The sequence below is a fragment of the Phoxinus phoxinus genome (genome assembly GCF_949152265.1).
Source record: "Phoxinus phoxinus genome assembly, chromosome: 2".
NCBI classification, from domain to species: Eukaryota; Metazoa; Chordata; class Actinopteri; order Cypriniformes; family Leuciscidae; genus Phoxinus; species Phoxinus phoxinus.
The window spans coordinates 37242817-37270264 of NC_136877.1; the positions used below are offsets into that span (position 1 = coordinate 37242817).

The 27448-nt window shown below is 38.7% G+C and overlaps 2 protein-coding genes across 4 annotated transcripts; both read left to right on the forward strand.

Moving 5' to 3' along the window:
• Window positions 1-1257: 1257 nt before the first annotated feature.
• On the forward strand, window positions 1258-8122 carry rerglb (RERG/RAS-like b). Of its 2 annotated transcripts, none has more exons than XM_079605330.1 (5): window positions 1258-1419; window positions 2331-2387; window positions 4277-4350; window positions 4820-4968; window positions 5829-8122. In XM_079605330.1, exons 1-5 carry the CDS (start codon window positions 1368-1370, stop codon window positions 6106-6108), a joined length of 612 nt encoding a protein of 203 aa, XP_079461456.1. In that variant the 5' UTR covers window positions 1258-1367; the 3' UTR covers window positions 6109-8122. The 2 variants fall into 2 exon arrangements, with proteins under 2 accessions (XP_079461456.1, XP_079461455.1); XM_079605329.1 differs by lacking the exon at window positions 1258-1419 and adding an exon at window positions 1733-1944.
• A 1066-nt stretch (window positions 8123-9188) lies between these two features.
• stk33 (serine/threonine kinase 33) lies at window positions 9189-26663 on the forward strand. Of its 2 annotated transcripts, none has more exons than XM_079604787.1 (14): window positions 9189-9318; window positions 9500-9532; window positions 19855-19971; window positions 20791-20904; window positions 21016-21120; window positions 21285-21423; window positions 22420-22505; window positions 23286-23373; window positions 23654-23729; window positions 23830-23939; window positions 24016-24101; window positions 24259-24516; window positions 25370-25468; window positions 25763-26663. In XM_079604787.1, the coding sequence occupies exons 3-14, from the start codon at window positions 19855-19857 to the stop codon at window positions 25979-25981; spliced, it is 1497 nt and encodes a 498-aa protein (XP_079460913.1). In that variant the 5' UTR covers window positions 9189-9318; window positions 9500-9532; the 3' UTR covers window positions 25982-26663. The 2 variants fall into 2 exon arrangements, with proteins under 2 accessions (XP_079460913.1, XP_079460914.1); XM_079604788.1 differs by having other exon boundaries at window positions 9196-9318; window positions 25773-25997.
• Window positions 26664-27448: the final 785 nt, after the last annotated feature.

A 27448-nucleotide genomic window follows, 5' to 3' on the forward strand; every position in this document is an offset into this window, starting at 1 on the left:
GCCAATATGGTTCAATTTCACTCTTCCCCCAATTAAACTTAATTTCATTATACATTACCCAGAGATGTGTTGTTCTGAGCCACCTGAGTTCTTTGATTCCAGTGTCCGATTCTCCCGGCTCTGAAATCGGTCGGCCCCATCTCTCTTAAGTTTACGAGGTAGAGCTGGAACTTACTCAGTCCAGGTGGCCAAACACCGTCCGATCTCAGGTCCAGGAGGCATCGTCCAAGGAATCCCACTATTCTGACACCAAATTGTTGTGGCAAAAATTCATCAAACAAACATCACTGCGTAAGGGAGACTCAGAGTCAAATTATAAAATTAAAGTATTTATTCTTGCAAGAAGGAGCAGTCTAATACACAGCTGTTACCCTGTGCAGAAGAGTGACACACCCCCAGACAGACTGAACCAGCTTTTATCTAAGATTCAAGGTCTTCTTCTTCAGAGCCCTCCTCCCACAGTAGTTTTCCATCCAGTGGTTTTCCATAGACAAGGAAGCCATAACACTAGTTTCGATTCGTCACTAGAGCCAACTCCTAAGCCCTCCTTCACCAAATGGCCTTCTGACATCTAGGTCAGAGGTCCTCGTTCGTCTGTTCTCTGGAGTGTCTCTCCCTTCTGCCTTCCCAGGTACATAAACAGAATCTTCTCACACTAACAAGTGAGAGTCACACATGTGACATTCTTTGAATCATCTATATTTTACTAAAGATCAGTGAATATCATAAAATAGCCACTACATGGGTATTTTGTACGGACTCTTTCTGCAGGTTACATTGATACGCCATTAAGTGGCAACAAGACTTTATTTTTTTGTCTTTATTAGCCTTGAACAAAATCAGTTAAATTTAAACAGAGAAAGAGAAAATTTAAATAGTGCCAGTTACCTTGGCATCTCTGAACAACATGATTTAACAAGTCAAAGATTCAAAAACCCTCTCATAAAAACAATTACATAAAGCCACCTACTGGTGCTAGAGAGTCAGTGAAAGAGTCACGAAATAATTCCCACCAGCCTCTCTGGACTTTGACCAATACTTTTTAATATTGATTAAATTTAAATCAGTTTCTAATCAAAATCAGATCACAGATCACTGTGGTTTAAAATCACTCTCCACTCAGCTGAACAACTTTTAAATATCAAAGGGATGGTGAATTGACCTTGTGGCAGCTCGGCACTCTGTGTAGTAGTGGGAGGGGAGACAGAAGAGAGGAACGTCTGCGAGTGTAACAGAAAAAGAGCAAGAGAGAGTGAGGGAGCGTAACCACTTTACTGAGCAGAGTAAATAGTAAGGAGTTGTGGCTGGGACTGTACAACCACTTGGACACAAAGAAGCACAGCCAACACAGGGTACCGTCTACTACAATGAATGACATCAAACTGGCCCTGCTGGGCAGTGAGGGAGCAGGTAAATCTGGTAAGTGCTCATCTTAAATTGTATATACTCCATCCATTTTATATGCATATGTGTCTTTCAGATGAACTAAAACTTTACAGCATCTCTTTTTACACGTGCCTGTTGCAACGTCCTCACATTTTGAGTTGGAAATCATCCATGTGTGAGCGGTGTGTTAGTGTGTGTATCCCAACGCAATTATTTCTGCCCTCTGCAAACACTGGAAGGACTTTGTATATTGGAACAGATCATAGTGAGATCATCGCTAACTTATTGAAGTCATCTGAGAGGGAAATTAAAATAAATGGTTGTAAGATGCAAGTAATTACTGAAATTGGCGAAAGATTATTTTTTGTTCCACTCTGCGGCATAGGAACATTTAGTCCTTCAGGCTGCATATACCTGTACTAATGATTAAGTAGTTGGGAAACGATGATGCTACGTCCCCTGAGACCAAAACTAGTTTAGTGGGGGTCATGAGGGACTCCTCAATCAGGATTCGGATCCAAATGACCAGGGTGAAGGCAGAACAGAACAACAAGGAAGGTCTGTTGCAGATTTGAGGTTTGGTGAGGAATAAGTGTTAAAATCTGACTGAAGGATTGAAAGCAGCTTTCACGAAGCTGCCGCAGAGTGTGTATTTATGCATGGAAACTCAAGCCCTGACTTCAATGAGCCAGCATAGCTTCATGGCTCAAATATTTAATATAGACCAGGTAGTGTGCTCATGGAGAAAATGTAACGTTTTTTGCTGTGCCAAATATGCACCAACGTTCACTGTAGAGTTGGCCAAGTCTTTGATGAGGGGCTGGACTTTGACCTTGTGCCCTCTCTTCCTATTTCAAGCTGTCATACGAGTCATTTACATCACAGCTCTGGATGATCCATCTCAATAACTAACTAATCAATCTTCCCCTCTCTCTTGTCCTCAGCGGTTTTAGTGAGATTTTTGACCAAGCGGTTCATAGGAGAATATGCGTCAAATGCCAGTAAGTACAGTCTCACGTATATATTTAATAATGCAGCCAGAACTTTACTCATGGTTTCATGGGGTTTATCTGCCTCAGCATTATGTCTGGCATATTATTAAATGATATAATTCACATACATAAAACTTTTTGTTCATTTAATACATGAACAACTTAACTGTGAGCATGCTAGAGGACTTCCATTATAAACAGCTGGAAGAAGAAAAGAAGTTGATACAATTTTTACATTATTACATTAAAAAGAATAAAACGATTGAAAGCTTATTGCATACTAAAAGCATTCTCTTCAAAAGAGAGAAAGACTACATTGTAAAATATTTGTACAGAATTATACTGTAAAATAAAACTACAGTAAAAAGCTTTTAAATGCTTAACTTTAAGTTACCTTATAATATATGGAGAAAAACTGTGAATGGTTTAGCTTTACATTATGTATACTGTAAAATAGTCAAATTTATAGTTTTTGCAAGTAAAAACTATGAGTTACCATATTCTTAAAAACAGTAGATTGCCAGAAGCCCCTGTATGACACATCAAAAATTATATTTTATTTAAATAATTTATTTTCTTCTTATTTTTGTTATGAGTACAGTGTACATTATGTACAGTGTCATTTGGTGTCATTTAGTTAATGTTTATTGAATTTTTAAGAGTCACACCCTAATGGTGTTGCTTATGTCTTTGTGTGTACAGTATATGACCATGTGCTCTGTCTACAAACATGTTTATGGATAGGCAACTTAAAATTAACGGAATTATCATGTGGCTTTTTATTTTACCACCTGTATTGTTATGGTGGTTATCAGTACAATTAAGATTTTTGTACTTCAAGGAGATTGGTAAATTAACATTATTTAACTTAAGGAAATATACAGCAATAAATTGTAATACATGCATCATTATGCCAACCCATAATACCTGCAATATTGTCACTGTATTTATTTTTACAGTGAAGGTTTGGCAACCACAGTTGCTGTTTTTTAATACCATAAATTTAACAGGATTATTATTATTTTTTTAACATTGTTTTTTATTTTATCTAAGAAAGTTCTACAGGGTTAGTTAAAAATTAGTTTAAAAAAATTCTATAATTAGTTACTCATGTTGTTCCAAACCTGTGTGTCACGGAATGGTGGCTGCAGAAAGTACACGATGAAGGAGATGATGAAATACACAGTTTTTAATAACAAACTCGGGAGTAACATTCACGTTCAACAAAAACAATAACTGACAAAATACTGAACAGAACAGGAAGAATACACGTAGTAAATGAGGGAACTAAACAGAAACAGCTGGACAAAGATGAACTAATCAGTAACCATGGAAACTAATGAGAACTCATACAGACATGACAGGAACAATTAAACATAATTGTGACACTGTGCAACTTTATTTCTTCTCCAAAACAAAAGATTTTGAAAACTTTTTTTTTTTTGCCAGTGGGGTCCAATGTTGTTTTTTAGACTTCTTTGACTTTCATTGTAGAGAAAAAAAAGATAAAACATTCTTCATAATATCTACTTTTGTGTTCCACAAAAGAAAGAAAGTCATACAGGAGTAAATAATAACATAATTTTCAATTAATGTTTCCTATTTACATTAATTGTAAAAGGTCCATGTGCACACGCAATGCTGGTGTGTTTTTTCCTATTGTCCAGTTCCCGAAAGTCTAATCCATCCAATCATGCCAAGGATTCCTGAAGCTCCCAGTAATCACTCACCTCTGATCCAACTACATGTGTATCACATCACATGCACTCAGTCTCTACTTTTATTCCCTTGAATCTTATATGAGCATCTAACGGTCCACCTTCATTTCAGGGGTCAGATTTTATGATGCACACGTTTGTTGTAATACCAAGGATTTTATCCAAAATTGTTTGTTGCAGACTCCTTATACCATAAAAGGTTCTCCATTGATGGAAGACAGTTGAACTTGGAAGTCTTTGATCCGTGCTCGCAGGTTTGTGTTTATACATTCATAACGTCTACCCTGAGCTCATGGCTAGCATTCATACAAACACTGCCATAGGGCAACATGCTCAGATATACTCGCTTCTTATGGGAAATGCATGTTGTGTTCTGCTGGGATTTATGATATTTCCCTGAAGCAGATTATACAGTGCAAAGCCTTTGAAAACTGAGCCTCACAGCTTACAGCTGCTGCATCTGGGAACTTTTACTTCGGCAGTTATTGTTTTACTTTGATTTCCAAAACTGAAGTCCTGAGATGGGCACCTTTCTACCCGGTAACTAAATGCTTGTGCTATAAACAGCCAACATTAGCAGTCAGTCACTGCATCTAAAACATAAACTTCTGGTAGAGAACTAGTCAACTGTAAACAAATGAGATTACATAGTCCGCTTTTCCATTATGTCATATGAGCATGTTTTTTTGACTGGACCTCTGTGTGCCCCCCGTCCCCTGGCAGAGCGGAGAGAGCAGATGTATCCTGGAGGAACCGGTGGATTGGGCTGATGGCTTTGTGGTGGTGTACACCATCAGCGACCGTACGTCCTTCCTAAATGCCAAAAACATCCTGGCGCAGATCAAAGAAAGTCGTCGAGAAACCTGTAAAGGGTGAGTGCCTCTCCAGTGACTTTTTGACCTTTGTCTGATGCTGACTGGAAAATGAGGATGGAGCTTTAATGAATTAACGAGGACCATTTGCCGAACAGCGAGTAGAGGCTTCCTGCTTAGATCTGTGCACATCTGTAAAGAACAGACTGGGTCACATTATGACTAGACAACAGCGATTTTACAAACTCGTAAAAAGCTGTCCATGTCGATGATATTTCCAATGGTTTTGATAACTGCAGTATCACCAGCAGGACAAAGCTTTCCATTTTAGTCCATCAGATTTACAGAGAAATTTAAAAGTCTGGTTGGTTTAGGTTTCACTGGCTATTTGTCATTTGAAAGTCCTTTGAAACAATAGGAAGTGAGCATGAGACAAGGCATCTGGAGCCCATTATAACTCTGAAATGGGCAATGAGATCACTCATGGGTGGTTTTAGTTCCTCAAAATGTGTTTAAAAGTTTTTACATTTCAAAACATGGCAACAAGTGGTTGTACTTGTAGTGAGGTCTTAGTTTTGCAGCAAGTTTCCAACCCTTTTCTTCATTGTTTGAGCTCATTTGATATTTTAATGAAAATGGTTCCACTTGCTATGCTGCCACATGAGGAAAATGTCTAGGCTATGCCAATGTTCCAGTTAGGACTCACACTGTGAGTAATGAAACTCAGTGTGTGAACATGTTTAGAGTCAGTATGGATAGTACCATTTAATGCCACATGTATTGTTGCATTATTAGATTGTGTAGCAATTATAAATGTATTCCCAAACAATATTCAACTACAGTAATACATCATATGGCCATGTTTTCTTCATAAAGCAAATTTCTCTTGAAATAAAATCACCTGATTTAATTTTTAATAGAGAGGTTCCCATCTGCCTGGTGGGTAACAAGCAGGACCTATGCCACAGCCGTCAAGTGAGTGAGGAGGAGGGCCGCTGCCTGGCCCAGGAGAACAAATGCCACTTCCAGGAGGTGTCGGCGGCTGAGAACTACCTGGATATCTCCAACCTCTTCACCAAACTCATCCGGCATGTGATGGAACATCTTAAGCATAGAGGTGACCTCAGACGGTACAGTGGCTCCAAGTCCATGGCCAAGCTCATCAACAATGTCTTTGGCAAGAGGAGAAAGTCAGTTTGAGTGCAGAACATAAAAGAGCCCAGAAAAGAGCATTGCCTTGAATCAGCAACAGAGATGTGTTCTTGTTAAGCACAATTTTCTTGAAATGTTTTATATAGAGGAGAATGCTCTGATAAGTAATGTAATTCAAATACCACTATGAGAGATCCCATGCAGCCAAGAACACAATATAGAACAGTGGTTCAAACATACCAACATTGCCATTGACCCATTACAATGCCAAACACTCAGAGAGTTGTCATGACAGAACAATCTTTTAAAAATATGTTTTACTCCTATTTCAACCCAATATTTTTTTTTTTAGAACTTGGCAAAAATTGCCCATGGAGTTTTAAGATTTTAATAATTGACCACATCAAATATCCAGGGTTGTCAAGACCATTGGCATCCTGGTTGTTCAAAGTCGTTGAGGGCTGAACTAAAATAAGAAATATCTTGATTTTGTTGTTGTTGCTTAATCGCTATTCTTGGGGTCCCCTTGTTGAGAACTAACTGTTTTTTTTTTTTTTTTCTGTAGTAGAAAGAAAAATCTTAGCCCTATGTTTCCGTATTGTTTTATTTTACTCTTATCAGTCTCGGAAGAGTCGGAACACCCAAAGCAACTTTAAAATGTAGATTTTGTGTGACACACGTACACCTCTTGATAATATTGTCAATATCATTGAGAGGGATGAAAAATTTTGAAACTTTGTAAAGCTTTTGCTTTCTATTCAAAGATAGCACACATTCTTTCCCTCGCTCTCTGAAAATGTTTTGATGGCATGAGATCGAGTTTGTGTCAAGGAATGCACAACAAAGCACATTTCATAAATAGATGCTGTGATGAGGTGTAAAATTGCAGGTAAATTACCTTTCTAAATAAAACCTAGGCAGAGGAATGAAAATAAAACTCTCCTGCATTCCTTCCGTAGAATTTGCAAGGCCTTTTGAGTAAAAAATAATAATACCAAGACTGCAGCCTTTGTACAATACAATTGCAAGAAAAGGCTTGTTGTCCCTTGGGAATGACCTGTGTAAAAACACAATCCTCTTATAGGGTTAATAACAAAAAACAACTGCACTTCTTTTTGTCAGTAGTACTGATCACTTTGTTTAAAAGTTAACAGTCTAAATGGAAGAAATATGGGAACATCTAAACTAACAACTCCTCTAAAGTATTTGGCTTGAGGTGTGCTGCCTTAAAAAAGGCCTTCAATTTCTGGCTGTCCCATTCAAAATTGTTCCAGTGCACTGAAATGTTTGCTCAGTAAAAATTCTCTCAATGCACCCTAAAAGGCTTATACCCTGCGTATACCCGGTGTTTTCTTGAATCTCAAGTCATCATGGCACTGTACTTGTAACAGTAACAATGATGATAAACAATACAAATCATACTAGAAGTGCATTGGTCCTGGAATGTTATACAGTGATGTTGTTGATAAATACCAGTGACATTTATGTGCGACCCAGTTTTCGATCAGTGCCCCAATGTTTAGGACTCAAGGCTCTTGCTAGTGCCTAAATTTGTGTTCACAACACTGGGAACTATGGACTATAAAGAGACACAGCAATAGAAACCATGCAAGACATCTCAGAAATCGATCAATCAGGAACTCTATTGTTCAAGGCTGCTTATCAGATGAAGGAAGTATTAAACTGAGGTTACTGCTGCTAAAGTTACAAAATACTATTCTGATTATACTTTTCAGTTTATTGTTTAGGTACCAGTAGTTTTATGTGAAGGTCAATAATTTGTGTGATTAGTTTAAGCAGGCTGTGTTTGTCTATTTTTGTCATTTGTTTGAAGAGCAGCTTAATAATGTAGAACTCCACTTCAAGACTTTTCTTACAGCTATGACAAAAGTGGAATGTGTACCTTGATTTTTTTTTTTTTTTACATAGTAATATGTTCAGTAACCTATAATGGTTTCTTTTTAAATTAGTGTTTTTTTTACTATAATTCTTTTACAATTCATATTTTGTTTGCTTGTACACTCTGTCATAACCTGATATGCAATAAATATATTTTTATCCCAAAGTGTTGATCTATATAATTTATTTCAGGTCTAAATTGTTTATTTTTTTCACATGAGTGGAACTTTTGTTTTGATTGCTATTAGTTAATTCGCAATGTAGCATTTTTTTTCTTTTACTCTGGCTCTTGGTTTAAATACCATTGGCCTACCTGTTGTTTCTACAGCACTCAGGTTTTTCTGTTTAATATACTAAATTACCAGTTGTTTTCTAACCACACTGACCTAATAAAATGTACATATGTAAATAGAAATGATGTGACATCTTCCCTGATATGCGGTAACTCAAGAGCTATGTAACTTTAAACTTTATGAAACTTGTAACTTTAAAAAGCATTTCTTGAGAAGAGTAGACCACTGCCACACTTACAGAAAAAATAACCGGAATGACCCAGCAGTAACCTACTGTAGTTGCCTTGTAAAACTTGTTCATGTCATAATATAAAGGAAGACGGGGAGAGAGACACACCATGTGTGCCACTGTCAAATGAAACAAAATTTCATGACCCTTACAGGATCTAATAATCCACTAGATGGAGACAAACACCTATTACTTCCTAACTAAGTTAAAAATGGACACAATTAAACCAAAACTGAAAACTAAAAGAGAAACACATTTTGTGACTAATTAAAGTCAGCTTATTTTGACTGGTTGAAGTTTTTGTTTTATTTGCATTCAGAAATAGTAGGCTACTTTATATATTCGCACACAATTGAGAAGTATCACATTGAATTAAAATCTAATTAAAATGTTCTGCAGTTAATTTCAAATAATGGTCTTGCGAAACAGTTGGAATCGGTTCGTGATTCAGTTGGGATGGAATCATTCTGATAGTTCGCTGAAGCACTGAATCGTTTGGAGCGTTCTGTGTACTCTCTCTCTCTCTCTCTCTCTCTCTCTCTCTCTCTCTCTCTCTCTCTCTCTCTCTCTCTCTCTCTCTCTCTCTCTCTCTCTCTCTCTCTCTCTCTCTCTCTCTCTCTCACACACACACACACACACACACACACACACACACACGTACACGCAGGGGCACGTGATGTCCCTCGCACCACACCGTAGTCTCTCTCCCTCTAGACTAGAGGGAGGAAAGTTTTGACAACCGCAAGTGTTAAATTCTCTTGCATCAAGGTTTTCGATGACCTGCAAGAGACATAACGAATGAAAAGGCCATTGCAAATACAACAATTTATATGAAAGGTAAGTGTGTATTTTAAAAAAGCGTGTTGTGTTAATGTCTCGCAAACTTTCATTGAAGAGGAAGCGCGAGCTGGCCAAGCGCTCTATGTTGCTATGGCAACGTGGTCCGGAGCAGCAGACAGTGTAATATTCATCTCACTAATGTGCAGTTAAATAACTCTAACTCGACCATTTCTCGCAGAAAATACAATGAAGATGTTCCTGTAGTCGTAATGTAAGTAGAACCATAATGTTACAAGTCTTATATGTTATTAATCCCATTTTGCACCTCAATACGACTAAAACAACTTTTAGAATTTTGCTTGGCTAACAACCGTCCATTAACGTTAGCCTACATTTGAGAAAAAAGAAGACCCCATAAAGCAGAAATAAGTAATTATAATTATAAAATAAGAGAACTAAGCAGTTGTATTTATAAACGGAAGAACCTGATTTTCGCACGCTCAGGATAGTCACCTATAACCACTCAATATAGACAAGCATAGTCGGTGTTTTGAAACATAAGGGAGCAATAAAACATCTATTATTATGCAGGTTCTATGCCAGATAATTATATTTAGCTGGAACAGGTCACAGGGAGTTAATTGCTACTTGCACGAGATTTAAATAATTATTGGCTTTAAGCTACTGAATATTGGTTGCCTTGGTTGTGCCAGGTCTCGTTTTGTCCTACAAAATAGGCTTTGTGCTATAACAAGTCTGTTTAGGAGTGGGATATAAACTAATATGCAGTGTAGTATAATTTTATAATTCTACGAGAAATATGGTAAAATTCTTGAGATAAAAAGAGTGTTCTTTTGTTGTTGTTAATAAGATTAAAATTATTGTTATGACATGGTAGGTTAATGGCTGGGGCCGAAAGCAGAAAAATGCTGCCTTCACAGGCTGTAGGCTATATGGAGGTAGCAAGGCATAAAGCACGCCTATTGTTTGCATCACATCCTGAAAACTAATCCTGGGTACACACCAAAAGATAATCGTTCCCTTCCGAAAATCCTAGCTATGTCCCGATTATCTTGATGGTTCTTCTATAGGCTAGATTATTTATCAGATTTTCCCTTGGTGTGAGGTGTGTTAAAGGGGTGGTAAAATGCCATTTTCACAAGATGTAAAATAAATATCTGATGTCCCCAGAGTGTGTGTGTGAATTTTAGAACAAAATACCCCAGATATTTTTATAGCATGTTAAAGTAGCCACTTTTTGAAAAACGCACAGTTTTGAGCATGGCCCTTTAAATCGAAATGAGCTGCTGCAGAGGGCGGGGTTTAAAGAGCTCATGTGTGTTAGCAGCTGCGATTACCTTACGCAGACACACTAAAATAAACTGTTCTGCCTTTATTAAAACGGAGTCAGACAAAGATGGAGAGACTCAAGAAGAAGTGACGACATGTAGAATGCAACAGGACGTCTCTGAATGATTAGTTGATAAATGTATGTTGCTGATGTGGAGTTAACTATCTTCAATTAGCATATTCTGTCATGGTAATCTATAAATCGCTCATATAGGAACTGTTGTGAGATGCACACAGAGTAACGGTACTGATCCACTTGTCCGAAACAGAAATGTCGTGTGGTGTCGCGACGCCTCCCCACATGTGTACGTTGATGGGCGTTCCTCTAGTTTACCGCTATGGGCGTGGTTTTGAGCCAGCGGCCAGTCTAGAACAAAGGACCCGCGAGAGACTTCCCCCCGTCTCCATGTGCTTGCTTCTATTGGATAGCCGCGTCGCGTTCAACGGAATTCATTTGCATAAAGATGGGCATCGGCCAGCTTTTTGACGCGCGGCATTTTTTCAAATGAAGCGCCGCCTTCCCGGAATGCTTTGCGGGTGCGTCAAAGTCGCTTGATGTCATCCATAGCAATTTAGTGGAGTGCAGCGCGACAGAAGTGTCGCACGGACAAGTGGATCACCGCCGTAACTTTCTTTTGCATGTGAAAAGATGGATGCTAAAGTTTGAGCTGACTCACAAATGTCTTATACAACAACTTTTCCTCTTCTCAACATGGACTGTGTGTTCCCGGGGGAGGGGTTTATGTACATTTTAGGGTTGGTGATGTCACTAACCCAGGAGGAATGTCGTGTAGTCCCTACCAGCCGTTTGTTGTAGTCCTTTTCTTTAAAAGCAAATATCTTCCTTTGCTTTGAACTTTGAGCGTTGTAACTTTGCAGATGTTGTTTATGCTCAAACAGCAACATTACACACTAACTAAAGTTAGAAAAGTGAAATCATACTTTACCACCCCTTTAAGAGTGCCCAAACCTGCTGCAAACATGTTGAATATTTACATAGACAGTATATAAAATAATTTTTACGATCCGAAATCCTGATGTGTCGGGGAACCCCGAGGACAAACGCGTGCACGCTCTGGAGATTATCACGTGAAACGAAACAATATCCAATCAGAAAGCGAGATGATGGAAGACGGAAACACACAGTCATGGTAGCCTGGGTGCCAGCCCGAACCCCGCCCACAACATTTTTTGGTCGGGAAGTTCGGTCTGGACTTGATCCGTTGAGGAGTAATTATGCTCGACTCCCAGAAGGTCGAGCCAATCAAATTGCAAGGGCGGGCTTTAATCGATGACGGATAGATGATCTGCGGTTATGTAATCACCCCGTCATCAAAGAGCGGTTGGGTTGAATTGGTTTTCAACAAATATGACTGCAGCTGGAGAATTGAGATGTTTAGATTCCGCTATCGCGTCTGTTATAAAAGAAATCGACAGCGCATTAATTTTAAAAGATGAACAGAGAACCGCAATCAAGGCATTTGTCGATCGGAAAGATGTGTTTACCGTCCTTCCTACGGGATTCGGCAAAAGTTTAATTCATCAGCTGGCTCCGATGGTGACTAAGAAGATGGGACGCAATGAAAACCAATGGAAGGGATGGGCTCACAATCTCTTTTCTCTGAAGCCTCAGATGAACACGCTTCTTCAGCCTGGTCTCTTTCGTCGTCTTTCCATTTTTTAAAATCAGTCAAGTCGGGTTGCAACCGTGTTATAAAATTGAGACAGGGTCGACAAATGCGAGAAGATTTATTTGCTTTATTGTCGAGATCTAATCCTAAACGGAGAACTTGTTCGTATATACATACAATGCTATTCGTGCTTGTAAGTACTCCGTGAATTCTTAAATTATTTTTTACAACAACAGCAAAGATCGTTTACACATTAATTTTCTACTTCTTCCAGCGTGCGTGCAGTTGAGCTCTGTTGACAACTATGCGTTGCTCTGATTGGTTGTAGGTCTATCCAATTGAGTGCAGAGTTGTTGTTTTTTCCTGGTTCGGTTAAGACACGCCTCATAATCAAAGCCCTATGGAGCAGTATCAGACTCACATTCTGACTAGAATATGAGTATGACGAAGTCAGGCTACAGTCATGGCGCAGCACAAAGTGAAATTGATGTGGACAGCAGAGATGAAGGATCAGCTTGTTGATTTGTGGCAACAGCACGAATGTTTAACAACGTGTAAACCCTTTTCTTTTTTCCCCGTGAATTTTCTGTGAAAATCATTCCATACAATATCATCGCAATTTCTTCCTGCATATCGTCCGCCATGCTTATTCTGAAGTCTCGCAAGATTTTGCAAGATTTCCTGTGTTCACAGTCGAGACTCTGGTTGAAAATTTGTTTGTGTGTGGTGTGCTGTCTTTGTCACATCAGCAAAACGTGTGTACCCAGCATAAGATGTAACACATTTCCTTTCAAGCACATACACTAAATACTGTATCATGGCAGAGAAGCAAGGTAGCTTCTAGCTTCCTTCGGTTTTGGACAAAACCCACAATATTTCAGAACTGGTCAATCATATTTCTAGGGTTAAGTTCTTTTTCATTCTTCGTTTTGGGGTAAAATGAAGTTCGAAATACGTGAGATACTGTTATCGAACATCTGACGCTGCACACACTGCTGAATATGTAAATATGTGCTGCGTGCTTTTCTCTCTCAATAATAAAATAAACACACAACAAAATTGAGAAAACAGCAAGCATTTTAATAAAGCATTAGAAAAGCATCTTACCATAGCAATGTGAATATGTTTGCATGAGTTCTACGGCACTCCAGTAAAGTCACTTTACGCGTATTATAATATATTAGCTTAAAACCAAGCAGCTTTACCGTAATTAATATGAAAAAAAAAGTGCAAGTGTCTCGTTTCATTAGAAGTACAACTTCATTTTCTACTAGGCTACAAAGCAGCTCTCCAGGGTGTTCATGTTTTCATTCACGGACATCTGACTTTGACCGACTTAAGTCCGCATGAAATTGAACCAGAAAAGATTTTCACGTGAAAGAAGGCAGAGCCTCCTCGCACACGTACCTACAGTATTACTTAATCATCACAAACGGTAGAACGAAGGTGTTTCGAACTCCCAAAACGAACTTCGTTTCGGCTTGATTTTGTTCGAAATGACATCACATCAGTTCGTTCTTCTATTTCGATTGAAGTATATCGGGGCCTTTACTTTGATGTATTTTTCCTCTTACTGCTCTGCCCCTTATGTAATAAAATACATATAGAATATTACTATTGTAAAGTTCTGAAGATTAAACAGTATTTCAAACTGAGCACTTTTGGTTTTACACTGAAGTCTCACATTGCGTAAAGCGTTTCCCTCAGGTCTCTTGGCTTATGTGCTTCTCTGGCTGATGTTGGTTTGACAGTGCCAGGCGTAACTTGAGTGCCCAGTGGTAGGCACTGCTTGAGTCTGCTCTGTAAGAGGAGACAGTCTTTCTCAGGTGGTTTTAGTTGCTGAGGCTCTCACTGATTTTCCTCCCCAGTAGGCAATGACACTTGTCCTGTAAGACTGAGGTTTCTCCTGACTGTGCACTGTCACATATTGATAGTAAGATCAAGTAGGATTTTCTGTCTGAAGCAGACACTGTACTCTGTGCCTTGGCATCAGCAATCTACATATTATACTCTGGCACATGTCTGGTGAGGTCTCTCGCCAATGAAACTGCTTTCTGTTAGTTTATAGGCAAACAAACATTTTTAAAAATATGTTTATTTTTTTCACATTAGGCATGCTCAGTCTGACTAGTCTTGCACATAGTATCTCATCATTCAAGAACAGACATTTTTCGTCTCTAAAATCTTAAAGGGATACTCCACCGTTTTTTCACATTAAACTATGTTATTCCCTTAACTAAGACGAGTTGATACATAGGCTACCTCTTTCGTCTCAGTGCGTTCACTTAATCGCTCTGGCGCGCGGCGACACTTTGATAGCACTTAGCTTAGCCCAGTTCATTCATTAGGGACCAAACAGAGATGAAGTTAGAAGCGACCAAACACCTCCACGTTTTCCCTATCCACAGTTACACGAGTAGTTACACGACCAAGTATGGTGACACAAAATAAAACGTGGCGCTTTTCTAAGCGGGTAAAATGGATAACTATAATGTATGGCGGAATAGCACTTAGGAGCACTTCGACTTGGCGCAGTAATATCAAATGATAGGGAGGGGGAGAGGATTTTTCAGGAGTGATGAAATTACTGCGCCGAGTCAAAGTGCTCCCTAGTGCTATTTCGCCATACATTATAGTTTTGTGGTGAATTTAAAATGCAATATTAAAAAAAGCTCCAGATTATTTTGTTATAGTCATATTGATATATAATCACAACATTTTGTGATTATATATCAATATGACTATAACAAAATATACTGGAGCTTTTTTATATCAATGTGACTATAAAATAATAATAATAATAATAGTTATTATTGTTAATGTTATTATTATAAAAATATTAATCAGAATAAGAAATATTACTATTATAAGTAATCACAAGTAATATTTCACTGTAAAATAAGAAATTGAGCATTTAAAGAAAAAATATTTGTACAGTACAATTTTAAAATTCTATTCTTATAAAATATTTTAATGTCTTAAGCAAATGTCTAAATTTAATTTTCAAATGTTGAACCATTGAGCTTTTATTTTGCTGTAAATCCAACGGGAACCATTAAAGCTTCTCTTTTGTGAACAACAGCTGGTTTATAAGTATGTTTATAAGTTTACAAGTTTGGGAAGATGGTTGGTGCATATTGCTTTCCCATATGCATGTTATAAGCGATATGTCAAAGTCCCTTTGTGACCAACCTGAGGTAGAACCTAGACAATTGTTTTTGCATACAAGACAGTTATGCATGCTTACCATTGAATGCCATGGTAAACGCTCACAGGGGTGTGCTTGCTTACTTCCTTAAGCACTGCAACAAAGGCACTGATTGATGAGCCCTTTCTCCTGTGGAATGTTGGTGTCTAGCTGAGCTCCTCAGAAATTTGAAGAATTGTTAATGATTGCAACAGGTGAGTCATTAATGCAGATTGGGCGGTGCGTTGTCCTTTTTATCTCAAGTTCACTTTTGTTTCATTGGAATTCAAAGCTAGACTGTTGTTATAATGCAATCCTCTCCTGCAGTGGGTACCTGTATATTATCACCGATTAACCCAATAATGGTGTTGTCGTCAGGAAATGTGATGCCGCTGCTCGACTGTGTAGAGAAGCAGTGAATGGTTGAATAACGAGTATAATTAGGACTGAGGCAAAAGCCCTGTGGAGTGCTGATCTTAATTATTTTTATGGATGAGGTTATGTTTCCCATCTTGACCACCTGGGTTCTGCCTGTTAAAAGTCCAGTGCCCTGATAGATTTACACATCCAAGAGTTTAATGAGTATCCTGTGAGAATCACTTGTGTATGTTAAACAATATGTTGACTGTATGTTTGCCGTAGTGATAATGGGAATCAGGGGACTTTTCCCTGGCTCATGCCTCCTGCTTTATCATGTTTTTTTATTTTTTATTAAAACATAATTTGCATAATTTACTGCATTTCACAAAAGGTTAATAACCAGTCAGTAAGGATATTGTTTTTAAGTTTCATCATTGTTAAACCCATAATACGTAGGCTATTTTATTTAAAGATGAAATAGCTAAATGAAAGTAACAATAACTTCAATGTTTAGTAAGTGAGTCAGATATTGATTCAGTAATGGCTCTGATGGATTCAGTCAGTTCATTATGTAGGCTAAATGATTCATCAGAATGATTCACACTACTTGTGAGGGTCTCTCTGAATGATTCGTTAAAAGACCTGGCTCATAAGAATCATTTGTTTGTTAATCACATTACACTGTAATGTAGGCTATGCGATGTATTTGCATTAATTTTACAGAGACAACGAAATAGAAAGACATGCGTTCTTGCCATTATTTGTACCACACAGTCTTTTAACATGTAACCTCATCACATCATTCAAATCGCAAGCTCAACAACTAAATGTAATTACTTTTGTTGTGAGTGGTTGGACTATATCAATTGGCAGTCCATTACAAACCTACACTTCATGTTAAACAGGAAAACATCATGTAGGATGGTGAGGTGAAGCACTCAGGTAAATTATGATTATGAGGTTAAATGACTCCAACAGTGTTATCAGTCTAGACAAGCAAGCCACTATATCACTTGGTAATGTAATTCCAAGCTTCATTAAGACTGTGACGTTTATCATTTTTCATCAAAGGCACCTGTCAATGAATAAATAAGCTGCAGATAAGAAGAGTAAAATCTTTAGTAAGAGTAGATCAGGAGACCACAGCATCATGCAATATTGATTTCAGTTTGCTTTGTGTATCTCATATTTATTGTAAACCAACAGTCAATGACCTTCAAATAACACAATTACGGTTGAAACTATGGCATCTTTCTAGCACATCTTAAATATGTCAATAATATTTCACAAATGCTTTAATAACATACTACAAATACTTGGCCTCTGCAAATAAGCTTCTTGGTCAAGTCCTGTTCATTCATGTTATGCAGTACATTGTCATATTGCTCTCGCATTTGTTTTAATATATTAGAATAAATATCACACTCACTTTTTTCAGAGAATGTCAATATGTGAATATAGACGTGTGAATAAAAAAACAATACTTATTTTGATCTACATGAATATTGCCATTTTTTATCATTCTATTATGAAAAACAGGCAATTTATTAAGAAATATTCCATCTTTAAAAAGAATGATCAAAATATTTCAAACAAAACACATAGCCTATCGCTGGGAATATAATTTTCATTGGTAATCTTTTTTTTTGTGTGTGTTCACTATCTGTCCTGTTAGTCTTTTGTAATAGAACTGTAGAAATAATTGATTTAAACTCAACCATTAATTTCATACAGAGATTAAAGTGTACAGCATAGCATCAATTAAAAAAATATCTTGAAAGAATTCAGATATTAGAAGTAAGAATGAAGTAAGAAGAGGAGAGAGAGACAGCATGAGGGGAAGGAAGTAAAGAAAAATTGTCTGTGGCAGAGAGAAAAGAGTAGGAGAGAACTCTATCCAGGCCCTGTATTATCTTTGTGTTTTCAGACATCATACTAGCGTCACATTTAATTTGGGCTCAAGCCAAAGACAGCACCTCCCAGTCAGGAGAAACAATGCACATTTAAGTCCATAAACAATCAGTAAACAAACACTAATGGGGTTTTTACTGTTATGGCCAAGAAATGAAAAATTCAAGAGGATCAGTTGTGGACATTCTATCTGCCATAATTACTTTCCTTTGAGTGCTTCCAAATCTGGGAGGTCTGTGGATTGGTTCTTAGCTGATGTTTATTCTGCGAGGCATCAAAAATATGGCTCTCGAATGACTCTGAATCTGTGAGGCTTATTACCCTCTTGCCTATTTTTGTTTGCTTGGGTACATGTGTGCTTCGTTTTGTGCTCATTGGAAATTTGTGTTTGTGTATATATGTTTTGCTTCTGTAGCTGCAAAAACAGAATTCTGTAAGCCTAGCTTAAAAGTGGCCTGGCGAGAAATGCATGTACTCTGAGTCTAAAACGGTGTGTACGTTGCTGATGTTATCAGATACAAGGAAAAATCCTATTAAAATAATAATAATAATTATGTATGCAGGTCTAAATTGCAGAAGGAGTGTTAAATTTATTCTAATTTGTTCTCAGCAAGACCTCAGACCTCAATAAGACAAATCCGTTTCGAGAGACTAGAAAAACTGCAATGTTAATCAATATTCAGCGCTAAGTATAAAGAGAGTGCTTTCAATATACTGTTCAGCCCTCTGATCTTAGTGCTTTTGAAATTGGGCTTTTATGTCATTTATGGCTCAATTTTGGCTTTGGCTCACTCTTAACAATGCTGTTGTTTTACCCGAGTGAAATGCTGATGCACCTTTTCATCAATGCCACTCAGTTTTTGAAGTTTAAGAGCTTTTTTTGAAGAGGGGTTCGCTATTCCTCTCTTCTAACAAAGCACAGGTTCAGCAATATTTTGCCGTCCAGGCGTCCACCTCAGAAACAACTCTTTTACACATCCTCTTGTATTTGCAGAAGCCAGCGCTGCAAGAAGTGACAGCTTCTGAGATGTCTCTATGTCCGGATCGTTTTTCCTCATTTCCCAGGCCTGTTCAGAGGGAACCTCATGCTATACTTTGACCTTTAGTACTCTTATCACACAACTCTAATTGAGCTGATAGGAGTGTCCAGAATGTGTCACAACCATTTTGTTTAGCAGATAGATGGTCAGTAATAGGAGAGACAGTGCTGTTATGAGAGAACCTGTCAGCGGGTCTTGATAATGCCGCTGAGAGAGGAGAGGTTAAAGACACTGCTTCCTCATTAATATTTAATCTCTTGTCTGTGTGGCGGATCCACTTCGCCGCTCCCTCTCATCACACCATAATTGCTTTACATTTAATTTGGCTCTGGAGAACATTTTTAAGCTGAGTAAATTGTGCTTAATGTTAGTGTGGAGACTTTAGACACTTTCTTTTAAGGTGACAAGTTGATCGGAGAGCGACAGGTGAGGCCTAGCTAATAAGGGGTTACAGTTGAGACAGTAAAACGCTGGATTGCATTGCATGTACTGTATGTGGTGACAGGCACTGACTTCTGAATGAATATTTAACGAGATATCTTATTTGAAACTTTACAATTCATTGTTTAACATACAAGCTTTTGGGCTTGTCACTTATAATTACATACAAGTACATACATGCACAGAAAAGTTTCTCAGGTATGCACATGCATACATTACCCTTGTTCTAATTCTAATGTTGATGGATCTGGACTATTCTACTCGAGGAAGCTCTTGCCTTAATTAGCATAATACACCGTTGTCTCCATATAAGGGCTTTTAGTACAAGCTCAACTGTACAGACATTTCTTTCTCTCTGCAAACATGTCCTTTCATTCTTTTCCTACTTTTTTACTGTTTTTTTCTTACTGTTTTTATTATTCTATTGGTTACTTAATAGCTTACCTATTGGCTTGACACATTCCATGTTTCTAAGGACTGTAAATTTAGAATAAATTAATTGATGAATCATGATTCCTGCATGAAAATATTCACAAATATGGGTGCATGCATGGTTAGTGAATGAGACCCTAGTGTCTCTAATTCTGTGATCTCTTTTTGTGGGAGTTTCCATGTTTGCGATTATGTTGTTGCTCTATATGTGCAAATTATAAAAAATGTATTCATCTTTTAGATGACACATACAAATGTGTCTGGAGCTGAAAAGAAAATGGCTTCTCAGTGGGCTCGTGCAAACAGTGCAGAGAAGGAGGTGTCCCACACTCGCATTGAAGATGAATCCAGCATACAGGTAGAGCAATTTTTTGTTCTAGATCAGGGGTGTTAAACTCAGCTCCTGGGGGGCCACTCACTGTCCTTAGGATTTTAGCTCGCACCCCAATTAAACACACCTGAACCTGCTAATTTAGGTCTTCAGGATGACTAGAAACTTCCAGGCAGGTGTTCTGGAGCTGGTTGGAGCTACACTCTGCAAGACAGTGGCCCTCCAGGAGTGGAGTTTGACACACGTGATCTAGATGCAGTGCATGATTTTTGCACAAATTTTTGTTCTTGCTGTGCTGAAGTCTGTTTTTCAGCCATCAGAAGTCTGTGACTTTATATCAGTGGCAAAAGGCCACTTCTATCTTACACCAGAGCCATGGCCTTGCTCGCCATGGTCTGATCTCCCTCCAATCTGGTAGCGCCCTCATCAGGCCTGGAGGGAAATTACGCCTCTTTATGCTGTTGATTGCCCTCGCCCTCTCAGGAGGTTTCCGACTGCTGTCTTTGCCAAATCCGCAGCAGGCAGTGCTCAGCCTTGCATGCGCAGAGATAATGATCAAGTTAATTAGACCTGAGATTGAATGAACTGCGGCAGCAACTTAATCATTTGTAACTTGATTAGAAATACTATATTCTCCCAAACTCCAGAGACTGGCAAACTTGAAAATTAAGTTCCACTTTAAGGATTCAGGTCTCAACTTAATGGAGTATAGAGAAGCTGAAAAACAAGCCAACCCTCATTCTGTCCCCATTAGTCAGAGCTGGAGCGTTGTTTACTGTCACTATAGGAGAAGGAGTGTGTATGTAATACTTCACCTAATGCAGCCCTCTTTATTTGGATACCTAGAAAATCTATTCCTTTGGGAGGAAATTGGGTCAAGGCAACTTTGGCGTCGTTTGCGAAGCCACTCACATTGAGACTCAGAGGAAGTGGGCAATTAAGAGGGTGAACAAAGAGAAGGTAAGTGTTTGGTCATTATGTTTCACCTGTTGACAGAGGTAATGGATGGAGAGCTGCTTACATGGTTGTCAAGGATGGGTTAAGTGTCACAAATGCTTTTTATCCACGCAGGCAGGCACTTCTGGTGTGAAACATCTGGAAAGAGAAGTCAGCATCATGAAACAAGTGAAACATGAACATATTATACATCTAGAGGAAGTCTTTGAGACACTAAAGGTAAGAGTGAAAACATCAAACATCTATTTTGTTCTCTTTCCTTTAAAGTTTCGCTCAGCTATGCTGTTGTGAACCACATCACACTACTGTGTATGCAACTGGATTGTTTTTGACAACGCTTTCTTGTCAGAAATGTACATATATGTTTGTGTGCTGTTCTTCAGAGGATGTACCTCGTGACTGAACTTTGTGAAGGAGGCGATCTAAAGGATCTCCTGCAGAAGAAAAAGCACTTCACTGAGGAGGAGACCAGACACATCATCAAAAGCTTGCTTGAAGCTATTGTATATCTGCACAAAAAAGGTGACGCTCACAAAAACCCAGCACATTCCTCCTGACATTCGTCAGCAGATACTTCTCATGAGTTTTCTAAGGAAATTATAAAATGTGTTGATGCTTCCTTACCCTGGAAACATATCATTACAATTGTATTTATTTATTTCAGTGGCATTACCTTTAGAGAAATGCGTTAAAAGAAAATGAAAGCCTTAACGTTTGAAAAATTGCTCACATCTGTGTTAAGTCATATGCAACGGCCTGGATTCCTTTGTTCCCCCATATTCGATAATCACTCTGAAGATTGCATCCACATTAAGTTCCTCTGTCATAACGGAGAATCAGGCTTGTTTTAATAATGAGATAATAATGAACAACTGTCAGACAAAATATCAGCCCATTTTAATTGAGTCTGAGGGGTTTATTAGAAGATGCTTGGTGTTTTTTCTCTTTCTCTCTCCTTCTTGTGAAATCTGCAGTTAGAGGTAATTTAGGACGTTGCTTGGCAATGAGACACCATTACATGGGGCTAATGAGTCATTAACAACGAGCAGGGGAGGAATACTGATTAATAGGTGTGTTTTTCAACAGTCCCCGAGTGCTGGTGTGTCTCACGTCTAGAGGAGCTAATGATGCCACTTGCAATGTGTATATAGGACTGGAGTGTTTTATGAGATTGCAGTATATTAGCCTCACATGCTGATTATAATTTGATTATTTTCACATTTCTATTTAAGTACGTACAGTTAACGTGTGAAGCAGTAATGAAGAATCATGATGCGGATGAAAGTGGGAAGAAGAGGTGGGCCCTGTATGCTGGGTTCACTTGAGAACTACATTGTGTGACAGAATGAATTGCAATTTAAAAGGGAACGGTGCAAAACATTACATTTGAATTGGTCATTAAAGCATTTTTAAAACTGTCACTATTCCAGTGCGTTGCATTTTTGCCACACTCTCATCTTAATGAATAATACAAACTCATTTCTCCCTTGCTCTGCTTCCTCTTTCTCTCTTTCTCAGACATTGTTCATCGTGACCTCAAACTGGAAAACATTCTTGTGAAGAGTTGTCACCAAGGCAACGATAACGATATGGTCAATATCAAGGTGAGAGAGACGGTAAAAACTTCTGTGCAGGTATGTGGTATGACATTCAAACACGGCGGGACCTCTGGACATTCTCGTCTGTTGTTTAGTTCTCCCACCGTCCTCCTTGCCCAAACCTTTTAACTGCTTTTTAAATACTGTCTCATTACACCAGACCTCCTGCCTAACTCCTTTCATATCACATTCTCAAAGAAAATGAATCACAAGTGGCTTTTCTGAGACAAATTGCCAGCCAGGGCACAGCGTGGAGCAGAATAGAGCGTTGATGGGAGCCGACTGAAGCCGCTACCTGGAGCGGAGGGTTGAATCAGGGCAGCGCTGTGTTATAAATCAGAGTAGAACAGGGGCCTAAAGACAGCGCTGTCCTGGCACTGTATTAAAAGCTTTTATCTGGCAGAAGGTGGTCATCTCTCCTGGATATTAATCCTGCCCGGCCCTGACGCACCAATGAAACGATATACACTCCTCATATATATTATTCATATGGCTCAGGAGCTCATAGTCTGTGTGAGTGTGTGTACTGGCTGCTCTATGGAAGTCCATTTGGGCCGTAAATATTTTAATTGAGATCTAGAAGTGAATGCGAGTGAGATACGGTGATCAATTGCAGCATGTCTGCAGTTCATTACTTTCACTATTCCACTAGATCAGAATCTAGTGATGAAAGGTATCAAGGAAAGAAAGAAACGTTTGAGTGTGTTTCTGCTTATGTTGAAAAATGTTTCATTTTTGATGGCTAAGATTATGAGTAACATAAAGTCTTGTCTTCTCTGGTCTCAGGTCACAGATTTTGGACTCTCCGTGAAGATGGGCGGTGTGGGCAGTGAAAACATGCTAGAGGCCACTTGTGGGACACTTATGTACATGGGTAATTCCCATACTCAAATGCACACATTCACATTTTATTTTTAATGATGAGGAATCAGGCTTTAACCTGTGATTTGATAAATGACTATGGGGGTGGGGGTGGGGGTGGGGGGTTAATACATTGAATGAAGGGCTGATTAAAATGAGCAGTAAAGAGAAGATGACCTAATTTAAGTGATGTGAAGCTGATAACATTCGAGAAGGAGTAGACGCATCAGATATCACACATTAATCCGGCCTCAAACATCTTTCATTATTGACACACTGACTTGCCCTTTCAGCGCCTGAGGTGGTTAATGGTCACCAATACAGCCAACAGTGTGACTTGTGGAGCATCGGCGTCATCATGTACATGCTGTAAGAAGATCTCTGTTGTTTTCCTTCTCTTGCACACAAACAGACTCGCATGCAATCCGGCGCTCTGACTTGCACTTTGTGTGTGTTTTTGTGTTCTCAGGTTGTGTGGAGAGCCTCCATTCATATACAGCTCTAAGGAAAGACTTTCTGAGATGATTATGAAAGAGCTCACTTTCTCTGGCCCTGTGTGGAACACCATTAGTGATGCCGGTTAGAACCGCCTGTGCCGTACCATTATGATTGCAGTTCAGCCAGTGTGGTAACTATTTGATATTCTATCTTACAGCCAAAAATGTAATACGGTGTTTGTTGAAAGTTGACCCAGCTCACCGCATCACAGCCAATGAGCTGCTAGATAACCCTTGGATTTCGGTAAGAGAACTCAATTACTCTTTTCTCCTGTTCAAATGAGGTCATGCATATTATAGATTCAGAAGTCAGCTAATTAGCACTCTTCAATTTGATGGATGACTAAATGTGGAACCTGTCAGAAAGAAAGACCTGAAAGAAAGAAAATCTGTATTCAAAGGGGGACACCTCAACCACGGTTACACAGACAAACGTCTTAGAGATGATGTGTCAGGAGAGGATGCGTACGTTACGGAATGCTCCAGTGGACGAAGAGAGTGTGGGAATAAACGAGGCACTGGGCAACTTCTCTCTCACTTCTTCTGAGGACAAAGGGTCAGGGCCGAGAACTTCTGAAGAACTCTCAGTAACCACAGCACATCCTGATGACATCAAAGACGGCAACAGTAGCAGCAAACCCTCCATCCCAAACAAGAAGGTAAAAAAAAACAGTGTAGAGATTAATTGTAAAACAGGGTTTACTTTATAGGTAGTGCATACATATTCTAAAGTGAAGCATTTCTGCATAGTCAAGCATTTCTGCATAGTCATGCATTAAAAAAATAAAATAACTTTAGTTTTTTTGTGTACCCTAATCATGAAAGACCTGTCAGGCCAAATTTCCAAGAGCAATCTGGAAGAATCTCAATCCCTCATCACAGCAGTCATAGGGATGCAGTTTCTAAAAATAGTAAAGGCTGTGACGCAAATAATACTGTGTATATCACTGCAGCCATAAAGAACACGTTCTGTTATTGTTTACTTAAGGACAATACAGTATCAAAGGATGCCACTTAATAAACTTAACATTTTTAATGAAAATATGTCCTTGCATTTACATTCATGCATTTAGCAGATGCTATTATCCATAGTGACTTACAAAAGAGGAACATCACAGCAATTCATCACACAGTCAGCTATATTCATAGTAGGCAATGCCACATTTATTATAAAGCTAAATTAGGAAAGAAACTAGAGCAGAGGTAAAATGCAGAGAAAATATTCACAAGAGAACACAGCTTCTTGTATTGCTTAAATACAATTTTTTTTTGCCTCATTTGAGCTAAAGGAAGTTTATGGTGTAACTTTTTCATGGTTACATGTTATCTTATTGCAAACTTACCAACCAGTTTCATAGCGTTTGGTCTATCCCAATTTAAGTACTGTAGGAGTTGCACTTGCATGCTCTGAAATAGCTGCAATGTGGACCGACTTGCTTGAAATACTTTAAAGTTATCTCAAACTCTGTCTTCTGTCCTGTGGTTTTTCATGTGTATATTTCAATCCAATAGCCTCTGAAGAAAAAACTATCAGCCTCATCCTCTAATGGTGTTAAGAAGAGTGTGTCTGGTGCAAAGGCCTGCAACACTCCAAATACATCCACTGCACAGGTCAGTAATTCACTTCACTGAGCTTCACAATTGCTTTGCAGTTGATTTTCTAAAAGATTTGTGCTTAGTCAAAAAAAAAATTTTTGTCTCTTAAAAGGTATTTGACAGAAATCCTGGCTATTTCATTGGTTAACCTCCATTTAAAAAACAAAACAATTTGCCTGTTCTCTAAACGGACACTAGATGGTGCCAAGATAACCCTTCTCCAGCAGCTGTCAGACAGCATGCAGCACTGTCCGGTAGTGTGGTTTGTTGCGCTTTTGTGAGATGAATGAGAGTGTCTTATCTCCGCAGTCCCACACAGGTAACAAACCCCCTGCTCAGCCAAGCACAAAAAGCTACAGCAAGGCCTCCTCCATCTCGGGATCCTGTCTCAAAACATCATCGGTAGAAGCGCCCGCTGCAGCATCCAACTCAAGCAGGCGCGAAATCTTGTCCCCACGTCCCTCCACCTCTTCTATCCACCGTTCCACCAATCCAGCTGTTGGTTTCCGGGCTAAAAAACGCAGCTAGACATCACGGTTGCATCCAGTGCCAAAGATGAGGAATTCCTGGGGGTCACTGCGGCGTGGTAGGCCCGCTGGATAATGACTCTTTAAGCCAAAACAATAAATCAAAAGTAAAACTGTACTTCCTCCAATGTGAATGTGTTTTAGTCTCCTTAGTAGGATGTATGTTAGATATTTTGCTTGAGGATGAGCTGCTAGGTTGTTGCTGCTTTATTTTTATGGACCTGGAACAGATGAAGTCATCGCTACAAGATCCCTGCATGGCACGAGATCGATTTGCCTGTTCATGGCATCTAACAGAAGGTGCATAAGTCATCTTGAAGCACATTGAAATGCTATTCGGGAATAAATTATCTCTATATTATTTATAGAGAATAAAGGAAGTTTAGGACTGTGAAGAATATAACAGGGTTTAATAGCTTTAGCTCTGTGTTTTGCAATGGTAAATAGGCAATAACAGAGTCATTTGATGCGATATTCAAGCAGAACATAGTATTCACCACTTTTAAAGCAAATGCCACAATAGTAACAGCTATCCTGATGGACTTCAGGTTTTCTGTCGATTCATTTTACGAAGATCTGCTGTTTCCTCCGCAGTTGTGTTGATCACACTGGTCATCATTTGCCAAATCACATCAGGTAGCTGTTGTATATTGTTATCCATTAAAATGAAACCATCCAACAGTAACTATTGTTGCATTTTTATCTTAATTTTCAGTGACTCGCGCACACAATGTGAATTGTTCCTACCGGCATTAGATGTGCAGAACGCTTGCATCACAAATAAATAAGTCACTTTAATGTTAGCCATGTGGTATGACTGTGAGCGGTGGGGCGCCAAGTGGTTAGACACCATGAAGAGAGCAGGATTGGGAGTCAAAGTGCAGGGTCTCTAATCTTGTTGAGAGCAGCAGGGTATACTGTGAGTACTGCAGCACTCCAGCACCGGTCTCTCTGCCGAAGAGAGAATAATCCCCAAGATAGATGCAATATTAAAATAGTCAAGCAGAACTCACTCAGACTGTATTACAATCCTCCTATTTGCATGTGGATGTGTGCGAGTGTGTGTTTGTGTTCATGGGAATTCCAGGGACAAGATTGAAGGTTCCATTCATATAACCCTTTTACTGTAAATGCATTATTACTTTGCACTCACTTGTTATGTTTTCAATTTGTCCTTTTATAGTAAAAGAAGATGTGATGGACTGCATTAATCAAGGTGTAAAAAGGTATGAAAGGCTTGCCTTATTATGAATAAAGGGCCTGGTTAAGAATGAGGCCTTGAGTGCGTTGTTGCTTTTGGAAGGTCAGTACATAATTTATGCATCAATATGTTTATTTTCATTAAAATATTTTTTTATTAAGCACATTCATGAAGTGCCATCCTTGTACTAGAAGATTGAACAGAATGTTGCTATGAAACAAAAAGAATGATCTGCTATGACAGCTGTGTAAATAACAACAGACGGTC

What these genes read in the sequence shown, in the direction of transcription:
- rerglb (XM_079605329.1), top strand. Translation starts at nt 1,875, where the DNA reads ATGAGGGACTCCTCAATCAGGATTCGGATCCAAATGACCAGGGTGAAG. An exon ending in AGAATATGCGTCAAATGCCA is followed by an intron (nt 2,388 to 4,276) that starts GTAAGTACAGTC and finishes TGTTTGTTGCAG; the next exon opens with ACTCCTTATACCATAAAAGG. An exon ending in CGTCGAGAAACCTGTAAAGG is followed by an intron (nt 4,969 to 5,828) that starts GTGAGTGCCTCT and finishes AATTTTTAATAG; the next exon opens with AGAGGTTCCCATCTGCCTGG.
- stk33 (XM_079604787.1), top strand. Translation starts at nt 19,855, where the DNA reads ATGACACATACAAATGTGTCTGGAGCTGAAAAGAAAATGGCTTCTCAG. An exon ending in AAGTCTTTGAGACACTAAAG is followed by an intron (nt 21,121 to 21,284) that starts GTAAGAGTGAAA and finishes GCTGTTCTTCAG; the next exon opens with AGGATGTACCTCGTGACTGA. An exon ending in TGGGACACTTATGTACATGG is followed by an intron (nt 23,374 to 23,653) that starts GTAATTCCCATA and finishes TTGCCCTTTCAG; the next exon opens with CGCCTGAGGTGGTTAATGGT.